General features: G+C 46.5%; 2 protein-coding genes across 5 annotated transcripts in view; both read left to right on the top strand.

The window, feature by feature from the left end:
• The window catches only part of SNX6 (sorting nexin 6), a 48,163-nt gene extending 35,142 nt beyond the window's left edge, over positions 1-13,021 (top strand). For all 3 annotated transcript variants that reach the window (XM_090033589.1, XM_090033590.1, XM_090033591.1), the window contains 3 exons: positions 1,922-2,081; positions 4,977-5,062; positions 12,276-13,021. In XM_090033589.1, coding sequence (XP_089889715.1) covers positions 1,922-2,081; positions 4,977-5,062; positions 12,276-12,329 — 300 coding nt within the window. In that variant the 3' untranslated portion in view covers positions 12,330-13,021. The remainder of the gene's footprint in view (positions 1-1,921; positions 2,082-4,976; positions 5,063-12,275) is intronic.
• A 928-nt stretch (positions 13,022-13,949) lies between these two features.
• EAPP (E2F associated phosphoprotein) lies at positions 13,950-22,819 on the top strand. Of its 2 annotated transcripts, none has more exons than XM_090033593.1 (6): positions 13,950-14,153; positions 15,449-15,630; positions 18,439-18,537; positions 18,912-19,029; positions 20,332-20,448; positions 21,921-22,819. In XM_090033593.1, exons 1-6 carry the CDS (start codon positions 14,080-14,082, stop codon positions 22,195-22,197), a joined length of 867 nt encoding a protein of 288 aa, XP_089889719.1. In that variant the 5' UTR covers positions 13,950-14,079; the 3' UTR covers positions 22,198-22,819. The 2 variants fall into 2 exon arrangements, with proteins under 2 accessions (XP_089889719.1, XP_089889718.1); XM_090033592.1 differs by having other exon boundaries at positions 18,906-19,029.
• The last annotated feature ends 471 nt before the right edge of the window (positions 22,820-23,290 follow it).

Raw genomic sequence — 23,290 nt, 5'->3', positions numbered from 1 at the left:
TCAATTTTACAATGCTTGATCTGGCACCATGTCACGTCAGTAAACAAGTTTGCTGTGTTGCCCATTTCCCTGCACCGCCCATCTTCCTGACACAGGGTGCTCAGTTGTTGTTCCAACTCCATTTTTACGTGAATCTTTGTGTTTCCAAACTTTTTCTTAAAATGTAGTCTGTCTTTGTCCATAATAATGGCAGAAAAGTGTAAATCTGGTGCAAGTGATGTTTCTAAGAAACGTGGAACAATTACTATGGAAATAAAAATGGAAATAATTAAGAGGTCCAGAAAAAGTGAGATGCCAACTGAAATTGGTAGAGCTTCGGATATCCCCTGAACAACTATTGTGGGGGATATCCAAAGACAAGGTAAGAACTGAAGAACATGTTAAGGGCTTGTCTCCTATACAATCAACTATGATAGCTAAACAACGTGTTGGACTTATTGTTCAGGTTGATAAACTGTTAATCATTTGGCTGGAGGATCAAAATCAATGCCATGCTCCTGTGAATTTAGGCATAATTCAGAAAAAGGCTAGGAGTCTTTGTGATTATCTAAAGAAATAACCGGGGGAGAGTTCTAATGCTGAGCCTTTTAATGCAAGTAGTGGGTGGTTTATACATTTTAAAGCCAGGGGCAATTTGCATAACATCAGTGTCTCAGGTGAAACTACCAGTGCTGATGAGGAGGCAGCTTGTGGTTTTACTAAGATATTGGCTGCAGTCATTGAAGAGGGTGGCTATTGTGGTCGGCAAGGTTAATGAAACTGGGCTGTTTTGGAAGATGTACCCTCTGGTTAAGAGACTCCTTGTAAAGTCTTGACAACAAAAGTGTTGGCTGAGGCATTTCAATATTTGGAAGCTGCCAAGTCCCTGTTTGAGGAACATGACCCCAGTGTTGAACACACTGCATCAGTGAATAGGAGCATATCCAAGATGTATAGTTGCTACAGAGAAACTTACAAGCAAAAGAAGAGAACATCTGTCTAAACTTCCTTGGGCACTTTCTTTAAGAAAGCAGACAAGACTCCAGAAAAACCTGCAGCCAGGACTCCTGAGAAGACTCCAGTCAAGAACCCCTCAAAAAGTCCAGCAGTCATCTCAAAGAAGTCCTTCCAAATCAATTTGATTGTTGTTTACAATGGAAATACATTAATGTAGCTATATTACTCATCTGTAACTGATAATTCTGGGTTATTTTTTAGTGAAAATAGTGTACTGGGCCTTGGTTCAGGAACTAATCCCCCATATATAACGTTGTTCCTATGGGAAAATCGGTTCCGAATTACGACGTTACCATGTTTAGACTTAAGACATGGTTTTCAGGAACCAATTGTGTCGTAAGTCTGGAGGACCACCTGTACTTTAAATGTCCTAACTTAAAAAATAAATGGCTTATTTCAAGCAGTTTAAAACCATGGATACAATTTTTAAATTAAATTTATTGTAGGCAAATTTAGTACCAAAATGCTTGGTGATGGCAAACGGTAATGTCATGAGGAAATGGTGTACAAGCAACGGTTACTTACATAAAACAGTTGTAATGGTGATTATGTCAACCATATTAAAAATGCAAGTAAATAGTGTTTCTCAGGCCATGCGTGTTTTCAGATTCATAACTTAAAATGGTAATTTGCTACTGACCTGCTGGGAGGGTGTAGAACTCCCCATGTTGATCCATTTCTGGGTTTTTTTTTAAACATTACTCGAACTGTGGTGTTGGCTACTGTTAGGATACTAAACTGTATGGAACCAGTGATCTGTCCAGTATGGCAATTCTTATAAATTGCAAAAACAAAATAGCTATGTTGAGATTTATGAAAATAAGAATAATCTCAAGGAAGAATAAAATGAATCTGAGATGACAGTATATAAATATCCAAGTATAGGTATTTGTAGAAATGTATATCTTTTACTCTGTTTTTGCAGGATCTCCTATATAGAAGATCTAGGTCCCTAGTAGACTATGAAAATGCTAACAAGGCATTGGATAAAGCAAGAGCAAAGAACAAAGATGTGTTGCAAGCTGAAACCACCCAGCAACTCTGCTGTCAGAAATTCGAAAAAATATCTGAATCGGCAAAGCAAGGTATTTGAACAATCACATGCTATCTTTGTCTCTGGTTACTTGAATGGCCCTAACTTGTTGAACATTATCTGTAAACTGTTTTTTGCTTTCTTCCGAACAGGCCCTTGTTGATGTATAATACATATTTATTTGTGACTTCTTATCTTGGGTCATTCAGATTTCCTTCAGGATTAGTGGAGCCTCCTGATTCCAATATTATAACTAAGTGGCTGGATTTTCTGAAAGCAAAGATGCAAATTAGTCATTTCTTGTTTTGGTATATATGAGGGCTGTCCAACTTTCAAATACTATGCCATTTAAGTGGTACACTACAGAGCTGTGTGGCACACCATGCTGTCTCCCATGCACTGCTACATGTGGCCTCTTTTGGTGTGCTCCACCCCTCTACTGCACTGTGCTCATGCACTGTGCGCGTCATCCCATGGTCTTGTGAATTTCCTGTTCAGCTCCTGTGGCTGCTGTCTGCTGCCCCATTCCTTTGGGAGCAAACCAGAAGTTAAAAGGGTTGGGGGCAGCCCATAGGCGGAGGGAGAAAAACTTATCTGGGGGGACTGAGCGCATGCATACATGTGCACCCCGACCAGCAGGTTAAGTGTGTGGGGGAAGTGCCATGGGGGCGCAGATTGAAACCCCTGCTGTTAGGGAGGGAGTGGGGTAGGGGCAGGGGTGAATGGGGCCCCAGCCAGGCCAGGTGGTGGGAAAGTTGGAGCCTGGGTGGCTTGTCGAGGGGTGCCGGGGGCCCAGGGGCACATGCCCCCTGATCTGTGTGGGGCAGAGACAGCTGCCATTGCGTGCTGGGGCTCTGGGCCTTGCTGCCAGTGCAGCTGCCTTGGGAGAGGCATGATGCCACATGTGTCCTGCTGCCACTGGTCTGCATGCACCACACCCCCTGACTGCCTGGCAGCAGGATGCACTTGGCATTGTGCAGCTCCCAAGGCAGCTGCACGAGCAGCAGGGCCCAGAGCACCAGCATGCAGCAGCAGCTGCCTCCACCCTGTGCACAGATCAGGAAGCACATGCCCCACCCCCAGGCCTCTGCCAGAGTGCATACAGTGGCAGGAGCACCCCTGCACCCTTGGATGAACCGCCCAGGCTTCGATTATCCCACCACGTGGCCCAGTTGCCCCATTCACCCCAGCCCCTGCTTCTGCCCCACTCCTTCCCTCAGTGTGGGGGGCCTTGATCTGCCCCTTCCCCTTCAGAGAATAGACAGACTGATACTTGCCTGCTGTGCTGGGTAGCCAGTCATACACATGCTGGGCTGCAATCCTGGTTGTGTGTGCGCCCCTCCCCACTCCTGCTGCAGCCACCTGAAACCTGTGTCTGGGCTGCCCCATAGCCCTATGCACTGCTCCACGTTTGGGGAGCTGAGCCCTGTTAGCCCCGGCCTTCCATTGCCTATGGGGGAGCCTGGAGACTCCCAGAAGGGCAGCAGCAGTTAGAGTGGTGGGGGCAGCAGCCTCCAGACTAGGAGTCTGGGGGATGCAGCTTAACTCCCTTCAGGGGCTGCACATGTCTCTTGGGCTGTTAACTGGTCAGCTCTGGACAATAGCATAACGGACTCCAAACAGTAACACCAAACCTAAGCTCAGGTTCAATTGAAGTGCCCCATACAAGCCCATCTGTCCTCTGTCTGGGACAGCAGCACCTTTTTGCAGGTGGCTCTGGGTCAAGTTAGATGAAACAGTGAAGGGAGGTTTTGTTGGAGTTTGGTCCAAACTGGAGCAACTTTGGGGGATGGAAGGAGCTCCTCCAAAGAAGAGGGTCTATTCAGTGTGGAGATCTGTCCTGGGAGTCTGTTCCCCTTCACAGTTAGGATGGGTCTAGAAAAGTGGTTTTCTCTCCCAACATTTGCATCCCTTATCCTAACTTTTTGTCCCTGGTCAGCACCTTAGATACCTGGCAACACCAGTAGCTAGATTTCTTTGGCTTTGTACATTTGCCAAAGTTGATTCTTTGCAGAAAATGGTGGATGAGAGCTCCTGAAAGTATTCAAGCAAGTTCTGTCTTTTTAAGTCTCACCTGTTCTTACTGCCTTTGATCCCATGTCTGCCAAGAGATTCTTCATATTTGGAGTCTCTAGACAGAAAGTAGTGGGGATGGGAGATGGAATTCACTCTTTAAATATTTAGGGCATTTTTACATGTATTCCTGATGTGGCACCAGGCGCTTTTAATTAGTGAGCTGTGCTAATTAATAGTGCCCGCTTGTCGTGTATCAGTGGTATAGCATGTACCCATGCTAAGACAGTGGTGGCAGGGCACCTTGAATTAAAGCACATTGAACACGTTTTATTTCAAGGCTTACCGCCACCATTTTCTCAGCATGGAGACACGCTGCAGCACTGATACACAACGTGCAAGGCTGCCAGAGCGTGTCAATTTATGTGTTCCAGCAGACATAATTAATCAAGTCAGCTCTGATGTGCTGAATTTCCAGCAAGTTGGAGCAGGCTCCCTGCATATGTGTAAGTACCCTTAGTGCCCAAACTACTGCTTCTCTTTGAAAAAGCTTTGCATATATGAAAGCTGTTGTTAGGAGAAGATGGCCCAGTTGCACTTTAAGGCTTTGTCTAAAGTCTAGTTAGCAGACAGACTAATTGGCCCAGACATTCTGCCATGCAGTGAGCCTACCCAGAGTGCTGCACAGATGCAGCTAGATGCTAGCTAGTTCAGGATGCAGCCTGCTGTGAACAGTACAGCGTGCGCTACTGCCAGTGCAGTAAGTTTACCTTGTAGACATGACCTAAAGTGTCTCTTTATTTTAACAGTGCAGCAGTAGCTCTGTGCCCAAGGTTGTGGGATCAGATTTAAGCTTGATATTTATGTCTTAAGTAGAATGTAAATAACATCATTGCATTTAATTTAATGGGATTCAAACTTGTTTTTTCTACAGAACTTATAGACTTTAAAACAAGAAGAGTTGCAGCATTCAGGAAAAATCTGGTGGAACTGGCAGAACTGGAACTGAAGCATGCTAAGGTAACTGGAATCTATTTTTGCTTCCATTTCAGACAGTTGTTGTTTCATAGAATCATAGAAGTAGGGTTGGAAGGGACCTTGTAGATCTTCAAGTCTGACCCCCTGCCTGGGCAGGAGAAAAACTGGGCTCAAATGACTTCAGCCAGGTAGGCATCAAGCCTCTTCTTAAAGACCCCCAGGGTAGGAGCCAGCACCGCTTCCCTTGGAAGTTGGTTCTAGATCCTAGCCACCCTAACTGCGAAGTAGTTCTTATGGATGTCTAATCTAAACCTCCTCTCCAACAACTTGTGGCTGTTATTGTTTGTTATGCCAGGGGGCGCAAGGGGAAACAAGGTCTCTCCCAAACCCTTCTGGTCCCCCCTAGTGAGTTTATAGATGGCCACCAGGTCCGCCCTCAGTGTCCTCTTGTGAAGGCTGAACAGGTTCGGGTCTTGCAGTCTCTCATTTTAGGGTCTGCTCTGTTGTCCCCAGATCATGTGGGTGGCCTTCCTCTGGACCCTCTCAATGTTGTCCGCATCCCTCCTGAAGTGGGGCGCAGAGAACTGGACACAGTACTCCAGCTGTGGCCTGACCAGTGTTGCGTAGAGAGGGAAGATCACTTCCTTGGCTCTACTTGAGATGTACCTGTGGATGCACGACAAGGTCCGGGTTAGCCCTGCCAACCGTGACCTCAATTGTCGGCCCATGGTCATCTTGGAGTCAGTAATGACTCCAAGATCCCTTTCTGCCTCCGTGCTCTCAAGAAGGGAGTTCGCCATCTTATAAGTGTGCTGCTGGTTACTACTGCCCAAGTGCAGCACCCTGCACTTGTCTGTATTGAAACACATCCTGTTTTTGTTAGCCCACCCCTGTAACCTATCCAGGTCTTGCTGCAGTCTTTCCCTCCCTACTAGTGTGCACACCTCACCCCAAATTTTGGTATAATCAGTGAATTTAAACAGGTTACTTTTTACCCCGTTGTCCAAATCGCTGATAAAAGAGATTTGAATAGCACAGGCCCAAGGACCAAGCCCTGGGGGACTCCGCTGCCCACTTCTCCCCAGGTCGAATATGACCCGTCCACCACCACCCTCTGAGTACGATCCTTCAGCCAATCTGCAATCCATCTGACTATGTAGGCATCACTGCCACAGTCGCCTAGTTTTTTAATGAGGATGGGGTGGGAGACTGTGTCAAAGGCCTTGCTGAAGTCCAGAAAGACTACATGCACGGTGACACCTGCATCCAGTGCTTTTGTGACCTGATCATAAAAGGCAATCAGGTTGGTCTGACATGACCTGCCCCTAATGAAACCATGCTGGTTGCCCTTGAGCATCATCCATGAAGCCAGCCCATCGCAGATGTGCTCCTTGATGATCTTCTCATTTCCCTAGGATTGAGGTAAGACTGACGGGCCTATAGTTGCCTAGGTTCTCCCTCCTCCCTTTTTTAAAGATGGGGACCACATTGGCTATCTTCCAGTCATCTGGCACCTGGCCCGAGCACCATGAGTGCTCATAAAGCCGTGCCAAAGGCCCTGCAATAACCCCTGCTAGCTCCCTCAACACCCTGGGGTGGAGAGGATCTGGATCCGCTGATTTGAACACGTCCAGCCCCTCCAGAAGCTCTCTAACCCGGTCCTCCCCAACCTGAGGTCTGGAGGCGTTCCCCTCGAGTCTGTCTTGCATCACGGTGGGGAAGTCCCAGTCCCTGAACAAGAAAACGGAGAGGTGAAGAATTGGTTAAAGAGGTCTGCTTTCTTCTCTGGTGCAACCACCAGATTGCCCAGAGAATCTTGCAGGGACCCCACATTTCCCGGTGCCTTCTTCATCCTCCCTATATATTTGAAAAAGGACTTTTTATTATCTTTGATCTTGGAGGCTAGTCCTAGCTCTATGTCTGCCTCAGCTTTCCTGACAGCCCCACTACAGCCCTGAACAGAGGAGGTATACTCCTCTTTGGAGATTAGCACCTCCCCCTTCCACCGGGTGTACGCCGTCCTTTTGGCAATTGGGCATTCCCGGACACCTTTGGTGAGCCAGGGGGCCTTTCGGGCACTCCTGCCCCTCTTACTGCTTGTTGGGATGGTCACCCCATGGGCCCTGAGTATCGTCTCCTTAAGGAACAACCACTCATCTTGGGCACTGAGTTCCCCTGCTCTCAAGAACCCCAGCACCTCTCCCACGAATCTCAACTCATTGAAGTTGGCCCTCTTGAAGTCTAGGGCTACTGCCTTGCTGCAGGCCCTTGACACCCTGTGCTGGATGGTGAATTCCAGCAAGCGATGATCACTATCACTGAGGTGGTCAAGAAACTGGAGGCCCCTTACCAGGTCGTTGCCTGTGGCCAGGACCAGGTCCAACAGGGCATTTCCTCCAGTGGGACTGTGCACCTCCTGAATTAAGTGGAGGTCCTGTATCTCGGCCAGGAACCTCCTGGAATGGTCCGACTTGGCTGACTGTTCCTCCCAGCAGATGTCCGGGTAATTTAAGTCACCCATGACAACTACGTCCCTTGCCTTAAGTGCCTTTGAAAGCTGGCCTGAAAATTCCCGGTCCAGCTCCTCCCCTTGGTTGGGGGGTCTGTAGTAGACCCCCACCGTTATATTCCTCTCCCGACAGCCCCCTTGTATCTTGACCCAGAGCACTTCAGCTTGCCCCTCCCTCTGACCCCATTTTGCTGGCAGAGGATGTGTATTGCTCTTTGACATAGAGTGCCACACCCCCACCTTTTCTTCCTTCTCTATTTTGCCTGTAAAGCCTATAGCCCCTAATGCTAACTGCCCAGTTGTGGGATGAATCCTACCACGTTTCTGTAAGCCCTATTATGTCTGGGTCTGAACTGGCTATTCTGAGGGCGAGTTCCTCCTGTTTATTCCCCATACTATGAGTATTGGTATATAGGCATTTAAGGCCTTGCCTAGCTGCGTGTGCCACCCCCCTGATTGGGAGACTATCCGAACCCCTGTTTCTTACCTGGGCACTCCTTGCATTTGTCACCTGTCCTGCTTGGGTGGTGTCTCCTCATCTTCCTGCGGCCCTGGTAAGGCTAGTTTAAAGCTCGCCATATGAGATCAGCCAACCTGGAAGAGAAGACACGTTTGCCATTAGGAGAGAGGTGAAGCCCATCCCACCCCAGCAAGTCCCCTGCCTGAAAGCATGGGTCATTATCTAGGAACCCAAGGCCTGCCTGGTGGCACCAACTGCGTTAAGTGCCGGTTGACCTCGCCAGTGCAGGCCCTGTGTCGCCGTCCCCGCCTGCTCACCGGAAGAAGAGAGGAGAATACCACCTGCGCCCCCCCATCTCCTTCAGCTTGTCCCCCAGAGCCTTGAAATCCTTCATAATGTGGTCAGGGTTGCCTCTGGCCGCGTTATTCGTCCCCACATGGATGACAACCATGGGGTACTGGTCTGCAGGTCGAATGTAGGCCGGGATTCTCTTTGTGATGTCCCTAACCTGAGCCCCAGGCATGAAGCAGACCTCTCGCATCATGGGGTCAGGCCGGCAGATGGGACCTTCCAGTCCTTGTAGGATGGAGTTTCCGATGGCGAGGACCCGGCGTTTCTTCCTGCTGGTGTTGCTTTCTGCCCATTCTTTGTCATGTGGGGAGTGGCAGCGTCCCTGCTGGAGCCAATTTCTCTGTCATTCTCCATCACAGCTGCCCGGGTGTTGAACCTGTTCCACAGGTGAACCTGGGGAGCTTCCACCACTCTAGGCCTAGCAGCTCTGGATTTGGACACCTTCTGCCACTCCTGTGTTGGATGCGTCTCCTGTGGGGGCTGTACAGTGGGTGACCAGGCCTGCAGAGAACAGAAATAGGCATCAGTTTCATCCTCAGCATCCCTGATTCCCCTCAGTCTGCTCACCTCAGCCTGGAGCTCCCTCACCTGCTCCTCCAGGGCCCTAAGTCATGCACAGGAGGGACAGGCAAGGGGACGACCCCCCCCCCCCCCCCCCCCCCCCAGACAGGGGGCAAGAGGCCACCAACCCTGCCCTGAGCGCCGTCTGGATGGAGGGCTCAGAAGAGCCCATGGCAGCTGGCTATGCCCAGGCGGGGGCCCTGGCAGCTGAGCTCCGCGTCTGCACCATGTCTGCAGAACTGCCCCTGCTGCTTTTGCTCACTGGAGGTGCTGCTCTGGGCAGCTATCTCGCACCCACCTTATGCAAACGCTGTGCAGCCAGCAGCACGCAGCCATCCCCACCACCACTTTGCGCTGCTGTCGCTGGCCGCACAGCTCCGGGCATGGCTCCATGGCAGCGGGGGGGGATGTTTGTACACAGCAACAGATGCTGCTGGCACAGGTGGCCCCACAGGTAAGCAGCAGCTGCCGCTACCCTGTAGGGTGAAAGAGGAGCTGGAGTGACCTTGGGGCCTGCCCTCGGGGGCTGTGGTGCTGCAGAGGTCCCCCAGCCCTGGGGACACTGAGCTGGGAAGGATAGGCTGCATAGCCTGGGGTGGGGGTGTCTGGTGCACCCAGCCCTAGGATCTCAGACCTTGCCACAGGGGCTGCTATGTGGAAAGCATGTGTGTGTGCACATGTGCATGTCCCAGATGTCTGGGTTTTGTGAGCATGTGTCTGTGTTTCTGTGTCCTGGGCCCCTGGGTACTGTGCATGTGTCCCCGACATCTGGGTCCTATGCATGCATGTATGCACATGTATGTGCATGTGTGTCCAGGATGCCTGCATTGTATGTGTGTGTATATGTATCTGGAAGCCTGGATGATGTACGGAGAGATGATTGTGTGTGTGCATCCCAGATGGCTGGGTTGGGGATGGGTGCGTCTCAAACCTGGGTGTTGTCTGTATGCGTGTCCCAGAGGCCTGGATTCCGTATGTGTGTCCTGGATGCCCAGGTTCTGTGCATGCATGTATGCGTGTGTGTCCCAAATGCCTGGGGGTGGATGCATGTGTGTCTCAGAGGTCTGGGTTCTGAGCACCTGGCAGGGATGATCTGAGCCCCAGCTGGGCTGCAGCCTCCCCTCCCTAGTGCTGGGGGCTGCTCCATGCTGTTGGGCACCCCAGGCTGAGCTGGACACCAGGCTTGGGGGAAGTGGGTAGTGGGGCAGGGGTCTGATAGGCTCTGCTCTGGGTCTCTGCCACCATTTGGCAGCTCAGTGGGTCTTGCACCACAAGAAAGATGATGGGGGGAGAAAGAGAGAAAGCAGGAACACAGGAATGGTGAGAGGTGGAGATGGATAGAGATAGACGGCTAGATGACAAATGTATGGATAGAGGCATAGCGATACCTAGGTAGAGAGAGAGATGACGGATGTGTGGGTGGACAGGTAGATAGGGTTATACGGTTGGTATGTGGAGGGGAGTAAGGGATGGATGAATAGACAGGGGTTATGGAGATGGATGGCTGGATGATGGGTGAATGGGGTTATGGAAACCGACAAATAGCCAACTGGTTCATTGGCTAGATGGACGGATGGACAGATAACTAGATGACGTATGGATAGACTAATAGAAATATCTATGTAGGTAGACAGATCGAGAAAGATGGATAGACAGACAGATAGATGGATGGTCTAGCTCATTGGATGGATGGACTGGTTTGAGGGATGGATGGATGGAGATGGACAGATAGGTAGATGATAGATGTATGGATAGAGATATCTAGGGAGATAGATGAATAGAGAAAGAGGGATATAGGTACACAGAGACATAGAGAGAGATGGATATCTAGAATAGAGAGAGAGAGAGAGGACAATAGAGACAAAGAGATGGATAGAGAGGGACAGATGCATATAAATAAATGATACATGGAGAGACGAAAAGAAATACCAGGGAAGAGAGAGAGGGATAGAGAGGTAGATGGAGAGACAGACAGATGGACAGATGAAGACAGAGATAGATAGATGGATGGCCAGAGATAAACATAGACAGAGGGACAGAGGTGATGGATGCTGTGTACAAAACCTCCCGCTGCAGCCATGGAGCTGTGCTAGGAGCTGTGCGGCTGGTGACAGCAGCACAGTGCGGGATGGTGGTGGGGATGGCTGCCTGCTGCCTGGCCACCACCACACTGCTGCTGCCGCCAAGCGGCCAGCCACACAGCTCTGGGCATGGCTCTGTGGCGGCAGTGGGAGGCTTTCTAGGCAGCAACCGTCACTGCCATCACAGGCCTCCAGGTAAGCAGCAGCGCCGCGTACAAGCCCAGGCCTGCAGCCCCATCTGTCACTGTGGCTGCAGAGCCGGCCATGGAGCTGTGCTCTGGCTGCATGCCAGCGTCCCCCTCCCCCTCCCCTGGGCAGGTGGTATGTGTGCGGCCTGCACATGGTGGGCACCACCACGCTGCACCCTGCATCGCTTGCCTGCAAAGCTTCTCTGCCCTCACCCCTGGCTCTGCTCCCAGCTGTGGTGTGCCGCCTGGGGCTGGTAGCACCCCCCCACTCCCTCAGCCCCCAACTATCTTCCCCAGTCCTACCCCACAGCCCCCAAGCCCCACTTATCTCTAGGATCCAGGGGCGTAGGGCATGGCTCTGCAGTGGCAGTGCTTGCCTGCATAGCCCCCCCCATGCAGCTGCTACCACCCTGCACCACCGCAGAGCTGTGCAGCCGGTTGCGGGGCATGCTGTTGCATGCAAGCCCCGTTTCACCCCCCCCCCCCCCCCCCCCCCCCCCCCCCGCTGGGCGGCACATACGTGGCCCACACGCAGTGGTTGCCACTGTGCTGCCACTGCTGCGCCCCGTGCCCACAACCATGCAGGTGGCCGTGGGATGGTATCGCAGGGTGCGGTGGCAGATTTGCAGTGGTGGCTTCTGTGTGTGAACCTCCTGTCAAGCTCGCTGGCATGTGTGTGGCCCATAGAGTGGCACCCCTGCCCTCACCCCTGGGCCCTGCTCCTAGGAGTGGGCACAGGGGCACACTCCCCGCTTGTTGATCTACCCCCCCCAGCACCTTCTCTTTTCCCCCCCTGACACTTCCCCCCCCCCCCCACCCCACACCTACCTGCTGGGGTGGGTGTCAGTGTCTGCATGTGTGGGGGGCTGTTGTGAGGGACATCACGGGGGCTGTTGAGACTGGGGGGAGTGTGGGGCGGCACCAGCAGCGCTGGGGGGGTGGGGCTTGTGGGGGAGGAGGCCTTTAATTTTTATCACAGATTTCAATCTTTATTCAGAGAAAACCAGGATCCCTGCTCATGAGTGACAAATTGCAACTGTATTTAAACACTTTTTTTTACCAGAGTAAAACTTAGAAATTGTCACAGTTTTCTTTATTTCTACAGGGCAACTTACAGCTGTTGCAGAGCTGCTTGGCAGTGTTAAATGGAGATACATAAATAATTATCCATCCCTCCTCTAACAAGGGCTGCCCTCTTGGATTTTGTTTTCATGATTTCAGATAGCTATTTACAGCTCACTGGAGAAATCAGTTGACCAAGTGCACATAAACAAGCTCCTCTTCTTTAAAAACAAACAAACAAACAAAAACCAAGTAAAACAAAACAACTGAAGCCACCTGAAAGCAGTTCCAGACTATATGAAGCAACAGCATACTTATTATACGCGCATATTCGCACATACGTTTATTTAATCATTGTATGCTTTCATTGTTCAAAAACCAAATGTTCTGTTTTTTGTGAAAGTAGCCAATATAATTATGTTCATGTTATGAATAGTATTATGGTATGGCTGCCAATCTTATTTACCATTGTAAGTAACTTCTAAAGTTGTCCATTTGAATTACACTGCTCAGATGGATTAAATATTGCCATTAGATGTTTGAATATTCTTACTATAAAACATTGTATACATTGTCTTAGTTTTTCCATGTACTGATATTATCAAGTCTCTTACAACTTGATTTTTTTTTTTCAATTAACCATTTCCTAGAGATTTTGGAGGAAACTTTATGTAATCTTTATAACTATGATCTAAAAAGAAAAGCAAATGCATTAGTATGTTTGCCTTAACTTGTAGACTAATCCCAATTATTGTAAAATAAACTGTGAAATCCATGATTTTTCTAAAATTATGCAGAGATTGTATCATCTGTAATAGTTTTAATAGTATTCCTAATAAGTCTGGTTATTTTGATCAACACTTTTGCTACTTATTCTCTAAATGAACAAGGGTAGTGGACTGGGCTGATCATACTTCTCCCTGGATTCATACCGTGCCATTTCTCACCCAGATTTTGACATGTCTTGGTTTTTTGCCTTTTTGTTAAAAGTGCTTGCATTCAAATACTATTTTGCACGTGGTTGTCTTTCTACAAGAAAGTAATGTTTAATTCCAGATTCTGGTGGGCAAGGAGAAGAAAAGTGGTAAAAATAAGGCATCTCCTCTTGGTCACAGGCAAGATGCTCTGCCTTCCCACCCTGTCCTAAAAAATCCAGTGAGACGGTGACAAGGAAGAGTCCCATTTCTCTGCCCCAGATTTGTAAATAACAATTTAGAGTTAAGACCGTGTAGCCTGTGCATCCTTTTGTTGATGAGCTGTTTTGTGCGTCTCATTTGAACTCTTAAGTCTTTTTTTGCCCTGCATTTTTCTGCTGTGTACTCCACTTTGTCTGCTCCATGAATCACCCTGGCCAGGGCTGCCGTGTTGCTATGCGGACCACTGACTGCCTCCCCTGCGGAGCCGGCCGGGAGCCAGGAAGGAGGCCAGCCGGCTCAGGGGAGCTTCCTCTCTTCTGAACCTGAGGGCCGCTCTCGGGAACTACGTTTAAACGTCACTGACCTCGCATGTGGGCAAAGGGGGAGGGAAACGGCAGCTCTATAACTTGCTGCTGCACCGGTGGCGGTGACGGTGATCGCTGACGTCACGGGTCGGCGCCTCCGGCGGGAAGGCGGACGAGCCGCACGCCGCAGCTGCGCTGTCACCAAGGCTGCCTGCTGCCTCTGCGGGGGCGGACCCGACCCCGCTACCGCAGCGCTGACTTCCTCCCGCCAGGCACCGCGCGCCGAGAGTACAGCAGGCGCCTGCCGGAAGCGGAAGTGCGCCGGGAGCGCTTCCGGGTGGCTCGGGAGCGGTGGGTGGTTGAGTACGCAGCTGTACCTGGGGGTGCGCGGAGCGTGGCCGCTGTCATGAGCCGCTTGCAGGAGGACGACGACCCCTACATAATTGAGGAGCCCAGCGACGAGGAGCCGGGGCAGAGCAGGTACCGAGCTGCCCCCCTCCCGGAGCCTGGCTGTTGCTGGGGTGCTAGGCCTTGCCCCGCTTGGGCCGCCTGAGCGAAGCCGGTGTCGTATCTGCACGATAACTTAAGTCCTCGTACATGTACGATCAATAGTAAAAGTGCTCAAAATGTATGGGAGCAGACGAGGTTCTTTGGGTGAATCTGATATCTTTTATTAGACCAACTTAAATAGATAGGAAAATGTTTCTTGCTAAGTACCTGTACAGATTCACCCAAAGAACTGTGTCTGCCTATGTCCTTAGACCAACACAGCCACAACCTGCACCCCTGCCAAATGTACAATAATATTTGAGGCAGCAAATTGACCCAGCAGGTGCAAAACCCAGGTCATTATCAAGGAGTCTTAGCTGGCTTTTGAGCTTGCTGTCAGCACTTTGTTAGGGCTGTTTGTCTCCAAATAAAGAAATTAGAAGTGCACCAATACATTGGTCCATATGGTATTGGCCAATATGGTTCATTAATTGGCCATCAGGCCAAAAATATTTCTATTAGCATACCCTAAAAGAAATGTTTCAATTGACCCAGTTCTCACTCACTCATTGGCGAGTTATAGTGAGTAATACAAAGTAAGCTGAAGACATATATGCATACTTATTTGCATATTTTTCAGTGTACAGTAGTTTTTCAGCAAATACGATAATTTTGAGCTTCCCATATAGTAATTTCATATTTAAGACCTGGCAGCACTGGTTGAAGCAGCATCCAGGGAGTTGTGGGCAGTGATGGGTGTGGGAGTGGGATGGCAGTGGGAGTAGACTCCTGCCCCTACCTGTCACCCATCACTTGCCCCGGCCCCGCAGTGCATCAAGTGGGGTGGGACTAGATACACATGTGCAGTGAGGTGGCAGTTTGCACAGCCCCCGCACTCCAGCCTCATCATCGTCTTTGAAAACCCCTCCTGCTTTCCAAGGTCTTTGCTGAAGCTTGTTTACAAGTAGAGTCTGGGGAGGTGGGGTTTGGTTTAAATGGAAATAGTGAGAAATCCCAGTGCTGTCTCACAAGCTGCTGCCTTGGCATGGAGCCCTGCTGACAGCACACAACCTGGGTCCTGCAGGGACAGTGCTGGGTCACGGGGTGTCACCTGTGGGCTTGGGGCTTTAGCATGTAGGATAGAGTGGGATCCACAAAAGCTTCTCATAAGTCGGTAACGTGTTTCTCAAGGCCTTCAAACCATTTGAAGTGGGGGAGGAGGGGTCTTGGCAGCATGGAACTTTTGGACTGTTAATAACCAATGTGAATGGTTAAATCTCTCATAGCTCAGAAGATGAAGTGGACGTGCTCCTGCATGGCACCCCTGATCAGAAGCGCAAACTGATCCGGGCGTGCCTCACTGGGGAGAGTGAGTCTTCTAGTGAAGATGAATTCCAGAAGGAGATGGAGGCTGAACTTGACTGCACTATGAAAACCATGGAGGGGAAGTGGAAGGCATTAGAAGCAGGTACATGTATTTTAACACTTGCTTTTCTGTCAAGTTGTAAGTGAAGTGTGGGCTCACTAAGGAGTTACGTTATGCATTATTCTGCCCCTGGGGTATGGAAAAGAAGAGTTCTGTTGACAATCCACTGATCATTGAAGAATGGATGGTTGCTTCTTGGTAAAGTGGTCAGCAGTGAAATACTTTTCTTAGCCACTTAAATGATTACTGTAATGTTCTGAAAAACTCATTTAGTTGAATAGGGTTATTCAGACTTCTAGGGACTTTCTTCTTTTCCTGGTTTTTCCTAGATTATATTCCTTTGCTGATGACTTGCCTTTCTTGGACTAGTCTTATTTAAGGGTCTCCATTCCTGTTTTCAGCCTTTCCCTCCATACATTTAAGGGGGGCTTTTGCTGTCACTGCAGCATCTTGTGCTTCCCCTCCTTTAAACCCCTTCCAGACATTGCCAGGATTTGAATAACATCAGGTTTCTTTCATCCACTGCAGATTGTAGTTGAATCTGTCAGCTATCATTCCTGTGGTTAGTATCTGGCACCGTGGACATAGGGCACTAGAAGATATGCTCACCTACAGGAAATAGGAGAAAAATATAAATAGCATTTTTTCCCCAAAGTGAAAAGTATTTTTTTTTACTTGTACTAGGAGCCTCCTGAATCAGAAATGTATTTGGAGAATAGGACTGTGCTAAGGGTTTGTCTAGACCAGGGGTTTTCAACCTTTTTGGATCAGTGTAACCCCAGTGGCCAGTTGTGGAACGATGTACCCCCAGCAGCTGGACACAGAGCTGGGGACAGGGGGGCACGTGGCTGAACATGGAGTAGCAGCAGCCGCCGCACGCAAGCTTCCCCTACTCCCCACATTCGGTCGAGTGGGTGGCGCCTGCGCGGTGGCGCAGGGGAGTGCGTGGTGGAGTTCCATCCTTGCCTGCCTGCGCAGACCCCCTTGGGCATTCTCAAGTACTCCCAGGAGTACACACACCTCTAATTGACAACCCCTGGTCTAGACTAGATTTTGAGGTTGTTCTTTTGAGTTAATTGATTGTCAGTTAAGTCAGCTGAGTAATATGGTTATTAATGTCAGGTATGCCACATTAGTGTTTGTAGTTCACATTCTCTGCATAATAATAAACCTGCAGCTTTTTGATGCCACTGTCACTTTTCAGCCTTTGGTGCTGGTCTAAATGTAAAGATGTCAGGTACATCCACGTAGCTGCTTTTGGAATCTGCCAAGTTTTAAGTTATTTCTGAGCATTTCATTGGTTAGAAGATTTTTTACGTAAAAATGTAACTGCCTATTGAAGCTCCAGCAGCACCTACACTAGTTTCTTCCATGGTGGATGCTGCAAGCATCAACTCCTGAATTAGTCACGTTTTAAAGTGTTTGATAACTTGTCACAGTAAGTGAAGGTTGTTGCCACTGTGGCCGGATCCAGACTTGCAGGAACACACTTTTTTCCCTGGGACAGATGGCAGCGGTACAATATGTGCTGTTGCTACTTGTCCCCAAGGAATGCCTGTTCATGTGTGCTCTGGTGTGTGGTATATTATCCCAAGTGGGGTAGGGGAGGCTGGGGCCAGCAACTGGGCAGGCCCCAGCAGCCTTACCTGGAGTCCTGGGGGTTGCTGGGGCTCTACCAGTGGCAATCCGGCAGCTGGAGTGGGGTTCTGGCTGACCAGGCTCTGGGTTTGGGCAGTGCATGCTCCCGCCACATGCACCACCTCACTTTTTCCAACTGTGTTGCAAATTAGCAGCATGGGAAATGTCTGCTTGTGTGGCATGTACAGTCCTGCTGACTGTATGTGTGCGCTTGTCTGGATGCATGCTGTTTGTGTTTTTACAGGTGAAATTGCTACTAGTAGGAGGTGTATATTGAATCCAGAAATGTTTCTCAGGGACAGCATTTCCAACAACATCGGTTTTATATTAGTTAAAATCAAAATCCGGAAGGAAAAAAACAGGAATTTTTAAATAGTAACTTTTTGACTTAGAAAAAATCGATTACTAAACTAAACTGACAATAAAATTATCCCATTTACAGCAGGGCTGAAGAACACCTGCTAGTGGTCAGAGCCCTCCCTCTGAATGCATTGTGTATCTTACTGAGAGGGCTTCTTTTAGACATAGGTCAGTTATTTTGATCCAGAGTGACACAATAACTGAGCACAGAAGAAATTTTAAACTATTTTTCCTGCTACAAAATGAATATTGAGGCAGTCTTATTAGAATCCCAAATTACCAATTGGAAGGTTCATTTTAAAATGGGGTCAACAAGGTTAATTGTATTTTTCAAGTTGAATAAGCAAACATGATCTGGTGTCGTTTCCAGTTTGTTAAAAAGAGATAACATGACACTTCTTCAGGTGGTGTTCTGTTAACTTGCAAATGAAAGCTGGCTCTGAACTGTGTTCTGGTTATCCATTTGAGTTGACCTTGCATCCATTAATTGTTTGCAGTTGGTATATCTATGCCTAGGGGTGCTGTCACAGATCATTAGTACATTAATTAGGCTCCAGTCTTGCCAGGATTTTCAATGTATAAAGTTAAGTATGTGAGTAGTCCCACTGTAGTCAATGAATGGAGTATAGTTTAGTCAGTTTAATAGGGTTTACATAACATTTAAAGAACTGGATTAGGGCACACCAATTAGGAACTTGTTTATAACAGAAACTCACCAGCCTGAAGTGCAGTGAAGTTCCTAGAATAGGCCCCAGGGGAAATGTGCCAGTGATGTTCCTTTAACTCAGAGATACAGGGTAGTGGGATTCAATATTGTTGATTTTGACCATTTGTTTCTAATTTCTTAAATAGGTACTCCCACAAGTACTGGATCAGCTGGAACAGCTACCACTTCCAAGTACTACGATGATATTTATTTTGACTCTGATTCAGAGGATGAAGATAAAGTAGGTAAACGACTGAGAAAGGAGTTGGCAGCTTTACAGCAGTGTCTTTCTGCTCTAGACCCTACTGAGTCCTCTTTGAGTCAGGATATGTTGCTGGGAGTTTTGACGGCAGGAAGGGAGGTTTGGGAGACCAGTGTTATCTTGCCAATACTACGGTGCTGCAAAGTAGCTGATAATTCTTATAGTTTGGTGCTGCATTAATCCTTCTAGAACAACCTTAGCCTTTATGTCTGGTTTGGATTTTGTGAGTATAGACAATAAAACATGAAGCAGCTGTTTAGGTTTTTTATTAGTGAAATAGATAACTGTGCTTTGTGTAATAAATCAAGTTGTTTGGGAGGTGGCATAAAAGTTCATTTACACAAATCTTAGTTACAGAGGTTGCCAGGAAGAAAAGGAGACATCAACAACGCCGGATTCCTACTAATGATGAGCTACTGTATGATCCAGAGGAAGACAATCGAGACCAGGAATGGGTAGATTCGCAGAGAAGAGGGTAAGAGGCTGTAAATATTCCAACTCAAATTTTAAAATACTGTTGAAAGTGCTAGCTATAATGTCAACTTTTTCTAAAAGTTGTTTTATTCAGGGTTTAATTTAAAGAATGTGAAATGTAAAAGCCTGTTTTAATGTAGTGTTTACCAGTTATGTGAATCAGTAAGTATGTACTCAGGGCTAAAACCTATTTTTTACCAACTCCCCGCTGATGGCAGGATTTGACCTTGGGAAAGGAAGTAATTGATGTAAGTGTTTTTTCTCTTATGACAGTTTTTAATTTATTTATTTATTTACAAAAATGGTCCAAATGCTTAAGCCAGTTCTACAATAGAGATCTCAGCAGATGCTCCAGATAAATAGAGAGCTTACAGGATTGGTGAATTGTTCCTTTTAATATACTATTATATTTTGATCACTGAATTGGTTAGTGTTTAATTAAAACCAATGTGAATGCTGTTTTTTTATGCCAGTCTTGGAATTTAATGAGGCAGAACTACAGTATAACCTCATAAAGCTGGATATCAAAAGTCTGGAATGCTTGAAAATCCAACACTTCTAAAAAAAAAAAAAAAAAAAACAAAAACAAAAACAAAAACAAAAACAAAAAACCAAACCAAAAAAACAAAAAAAACCCAAAACACTAAATTGGGGAGTAGTGGCAGCTGGTCTTGGAGCAGCGGAGGAGGAAGCTTGCACATGGTGGTTGTTGCTACCATCCACCACCCTGTGCCACCACTGCTCCAGGACTGGGTGCTGCTAACCCCTCTCCCCTGCTCTGTGACCAGCTGCTGCTCTGGTTTTAAAAGTTCAGAATTTTCAAATTTCTGGCAGGTGCCCAGTCCTGAGCATGCTGCATTTGTGGGGTTATACTGTATTTGGATAAAAGGGAAAGCCCAGAGATGCTTTTTGGGTGAGATTTTTTTCCTGCAGTAAACTTGGAAAAAAAAAAGTGGTTAGTCTTGCTTATGCAAGACAAGCCAACTTTTGTATCTTTGGCTTCAGCAGTTCTTATGCCACTCATGTGTTGCCCACAGAAAAAAATTCACCCTTTTATTTACCTGAGGTAAAAGCTATGTACATAAATCCAGCCAAGGGAAAACCCCTCATGCCAAACAAATACCAAAAAAATGGTGATGGCTTTTCCAGCCAGGATCTTTGAATTGAGGGGGTGGAGGGTGGGGGAAGGGCATCTATAGACGCGTGGATGTGATTGGATGTTAATATGGTTTTTGAGGTTCAATTTTTAGATTTCTTATTTATAAATGTGAATATTTTTACCCATTGGATTTTCTGTTGGTAGGTATCACAATCAAAGAAGAGGTCTGGAGCAGCAGCTTAAATCGCAAGCCATTCCAAACAGTGATGCTGTTTTGAACTGTCCTGCTTGCTTGATAACATTGTGTCTAGATTGTCAGAGGTACTAAAAATGACATAATCTTTTTAGGTTGTCTTAATTTCAGGCACAATGCAATATGTAATTTTCATGTGCTAGTTCTGTAGTAGCCTGGTTGAAGCAAATGTGTGGATCTAGCTCACGTATATTAAATTATATTTCACCTAGGTTCACCAGCAAAGTGTTGAACAGCACCTAGGTTCAAACAACAACAAATCTCAGATTTTGTTAGGGAGGGATTAAGGAAGGATCAGCAAACAAATAAATACTCTGTAGAAGAGCAATTTCTGAATTAGCTGAGTATTTATGATGCGTACTTTGGACAATATCTAATGCTGTACACAACCTGTTCTTATCAAGGTTTCTTTGCAACCAGTATTTTCAAGCTGTTTATTAGTGGGTTGGGCACACTGCCCAATGAATAAACCACAAAACTAGTTTTCTCATTAGGTACTGATTTACTTGGGTGCATCAGTTTTTTCACATAAACCTGTCTGCTTAGAAAGAGAAATCAGCCTCTCTTTTTCCATAATTCCCTTGAACTATGCTTACTACTTCTCTAGAGTTGAGGCTCTGTGCTGTATAAAAAGGTCCCACACTCACCTGGAGCAACCTGTAGGGATTAGACTGTAGGGATTATATAAAGATATTTAAAAGGGTCCAATCCTAAGAACTGTTCAGATTTTTCCAACTTCTGTTTATCTTAAAGCATTTCCCTGTTGTTACAGGGGCCCAGGACATGAGCCCTGCCCTTGTCTCTCTTGTTGCCTTCCTGTGGCACTTGGTAGGATTTTTAGTTCCACCTCTCCTCCCCTACACTTGTTACAGGGGTATGTTATGGTTGTGATGTGTGGGAGGGGACAGAATGAATGTTCTTGTGGACCATTTTGGGCAAATTTTCGTTATATGCTTACCAAGGATTGTGTGGAACTGGACTTGACTGACTTGAATTCTTTTCCAGGCCTTTGTTTCTTTATGTCTATTTGCCAACTTCAGGCTTTGAGCAGACTATTTTGGTGAAATGTAGGGAGTCTTTGACATACTGAGAAACAGTTTGGTAGGCACAACTGAGTTTTACAATAGGCATATTTTGGCCCGTTTCAGGGCTGAACCACAATTTCAGAGTTTAGTAACCAATTTAGCAGGAGTTGGGGACAGACAGGTTGGGTGGGATGATGGGCAAAAGATGGTTCAAATTCTTCCATCTAATCTTTCTCCCATCTTTAGTTGTAAATTTGTCTTTTGTTACTTCATAGCAAGATGGCTCTATATTTCAGGGATATTTTATCAAAATAATCCATCTACCAATCTCAAAATAGCTTAATTTAAAAACCAAAGAGTTCATTTTCTGGTTTTAATACTTTGTGACTGGCTCCTAGTTCTTTAGTTTGGTATTTTCTGTCTTCAGTCCCATTTTCAGCAATAGTGACTAGTTTTGTGCCTGAAGAATGTTCTATGTATAGGAAATGACTGTTGCATTTTCCCCTTCTTTGCAGACATGAATCGTACAAAACACAGTATAGAGCAATGTTTGTGATGAACTGCTCTGTTAGCAAAGAGGAGATTCTGAAATATAAAGCCCCAGCGAACAGGAGAATAAAAAGAAGAAATAAGAAAATGAAACAAAGCAATGAGACCACCAGTGTCCAAGGAGATGAGGAAAAGGAGGAAATATATCATCCAGTCAGATGTAATGAATGTTCAACTGAAGTGGCTGTCATGGATAAAGATGAAGTTTTTCACTTCTTCAATATTCTAGCCAGCCACTGTTAACATGTAAAAAGAACTTCAGTACTTCAAGATCAAGACTGAGACGCCTCAAAAATATTGATTGTATATATTTTTAAATGTCCCTTCATATCACTTAAACATTTTTAAACTCGCATTTTTCTGTTATCTTTCTGGCATCTCTTTAAAAATTTATGCAAGGGAAACAGTAAATTGTTGCATTTGAGAATGGTATTCTATCAGACCTTCATGTAATGAGAACAAAAAATTTAAATTTGTGTATGCAGTGTGCAGTATTTGTTGTGTATTAGAACCATTACTTGTGTACTTACTAGGAAATATCTTGATGTATGTTAGAATTGTTTCTTAAACTAAATACTATATAAATTCTTTACCTACATAGTATGATTTTTGGAGTGCTGATGAACTAGATTGGTTGGTGGACTCGCTAAGTTGGCCAGTTGATTTGGTTTTATTGGCCAGTTGATTTGGTTTTATTGAAGGTGGGTATTAGAGGAGAGAATTTTGTAGATGTAGCAATATCCAGATGCTATTAAAATATCTAAATATGGACATTTTTTACTTACATGTTACATTCTTTTTGGCTTGTTCCCTGCATCTCTTGTAAACAAATATATTAAATCTTAGTTAAGTAGCTTGAATCATGGATTGGAGGTGAGGAAGTGTGATATTTTTGTGTTACTTTTTTGCTTATAGTCACTGGACACATTTTAGGAAAAATTTTGCATAATCAATTCAAACAGGCCACAGAAATAGCCTGTTTGCTTTTTAACTTCGCTTAGTAGACTGACAGTTTCTGTATGGAAACAATACATAGCTTTTCTTCTGTTTTAGTTTGGACTTGTTCAAGCAAAATGCAGAAATATTGTCAAGTTAATGTTTAATTTCTAGATCCGCTGAATAGCTAAACTCTTGCTTTTGATTGGCTAAGAGCACCTTTCCTATTTCTGGGTAGCTGAGTATTTCTCAACCTCTTTAGAAAGATGACTACATAAAGTAAATTTTTTTGACAAATTTTTATATTTACCATGACAGAAAAATTGTGCATCAAGGAGAATAAGAAGCCAGAATTGATGTGTAGTGGAGCAGGATTTACTTTGGCGTATTCCTTTCCTGA

This window comes from Crocodylus siamensis, chromosome 2 (assembly GCF_052110815.1).
Source record: "Crocodylus siamensis isolate JL-2025a chromosome 2, ASM5211081v1, whole genome shotgun sequence".
Lineage (NCBI taxonomy): Eukaryota > Metazoa > Chordata > Crocodylia > Crocodylidae > Crocodylus > Crocodylus siamensis.
Note: the sequence above shows the minus strand (reverse complement) of the source record. Positions and strands in the feature narration are given on the sequence as shown.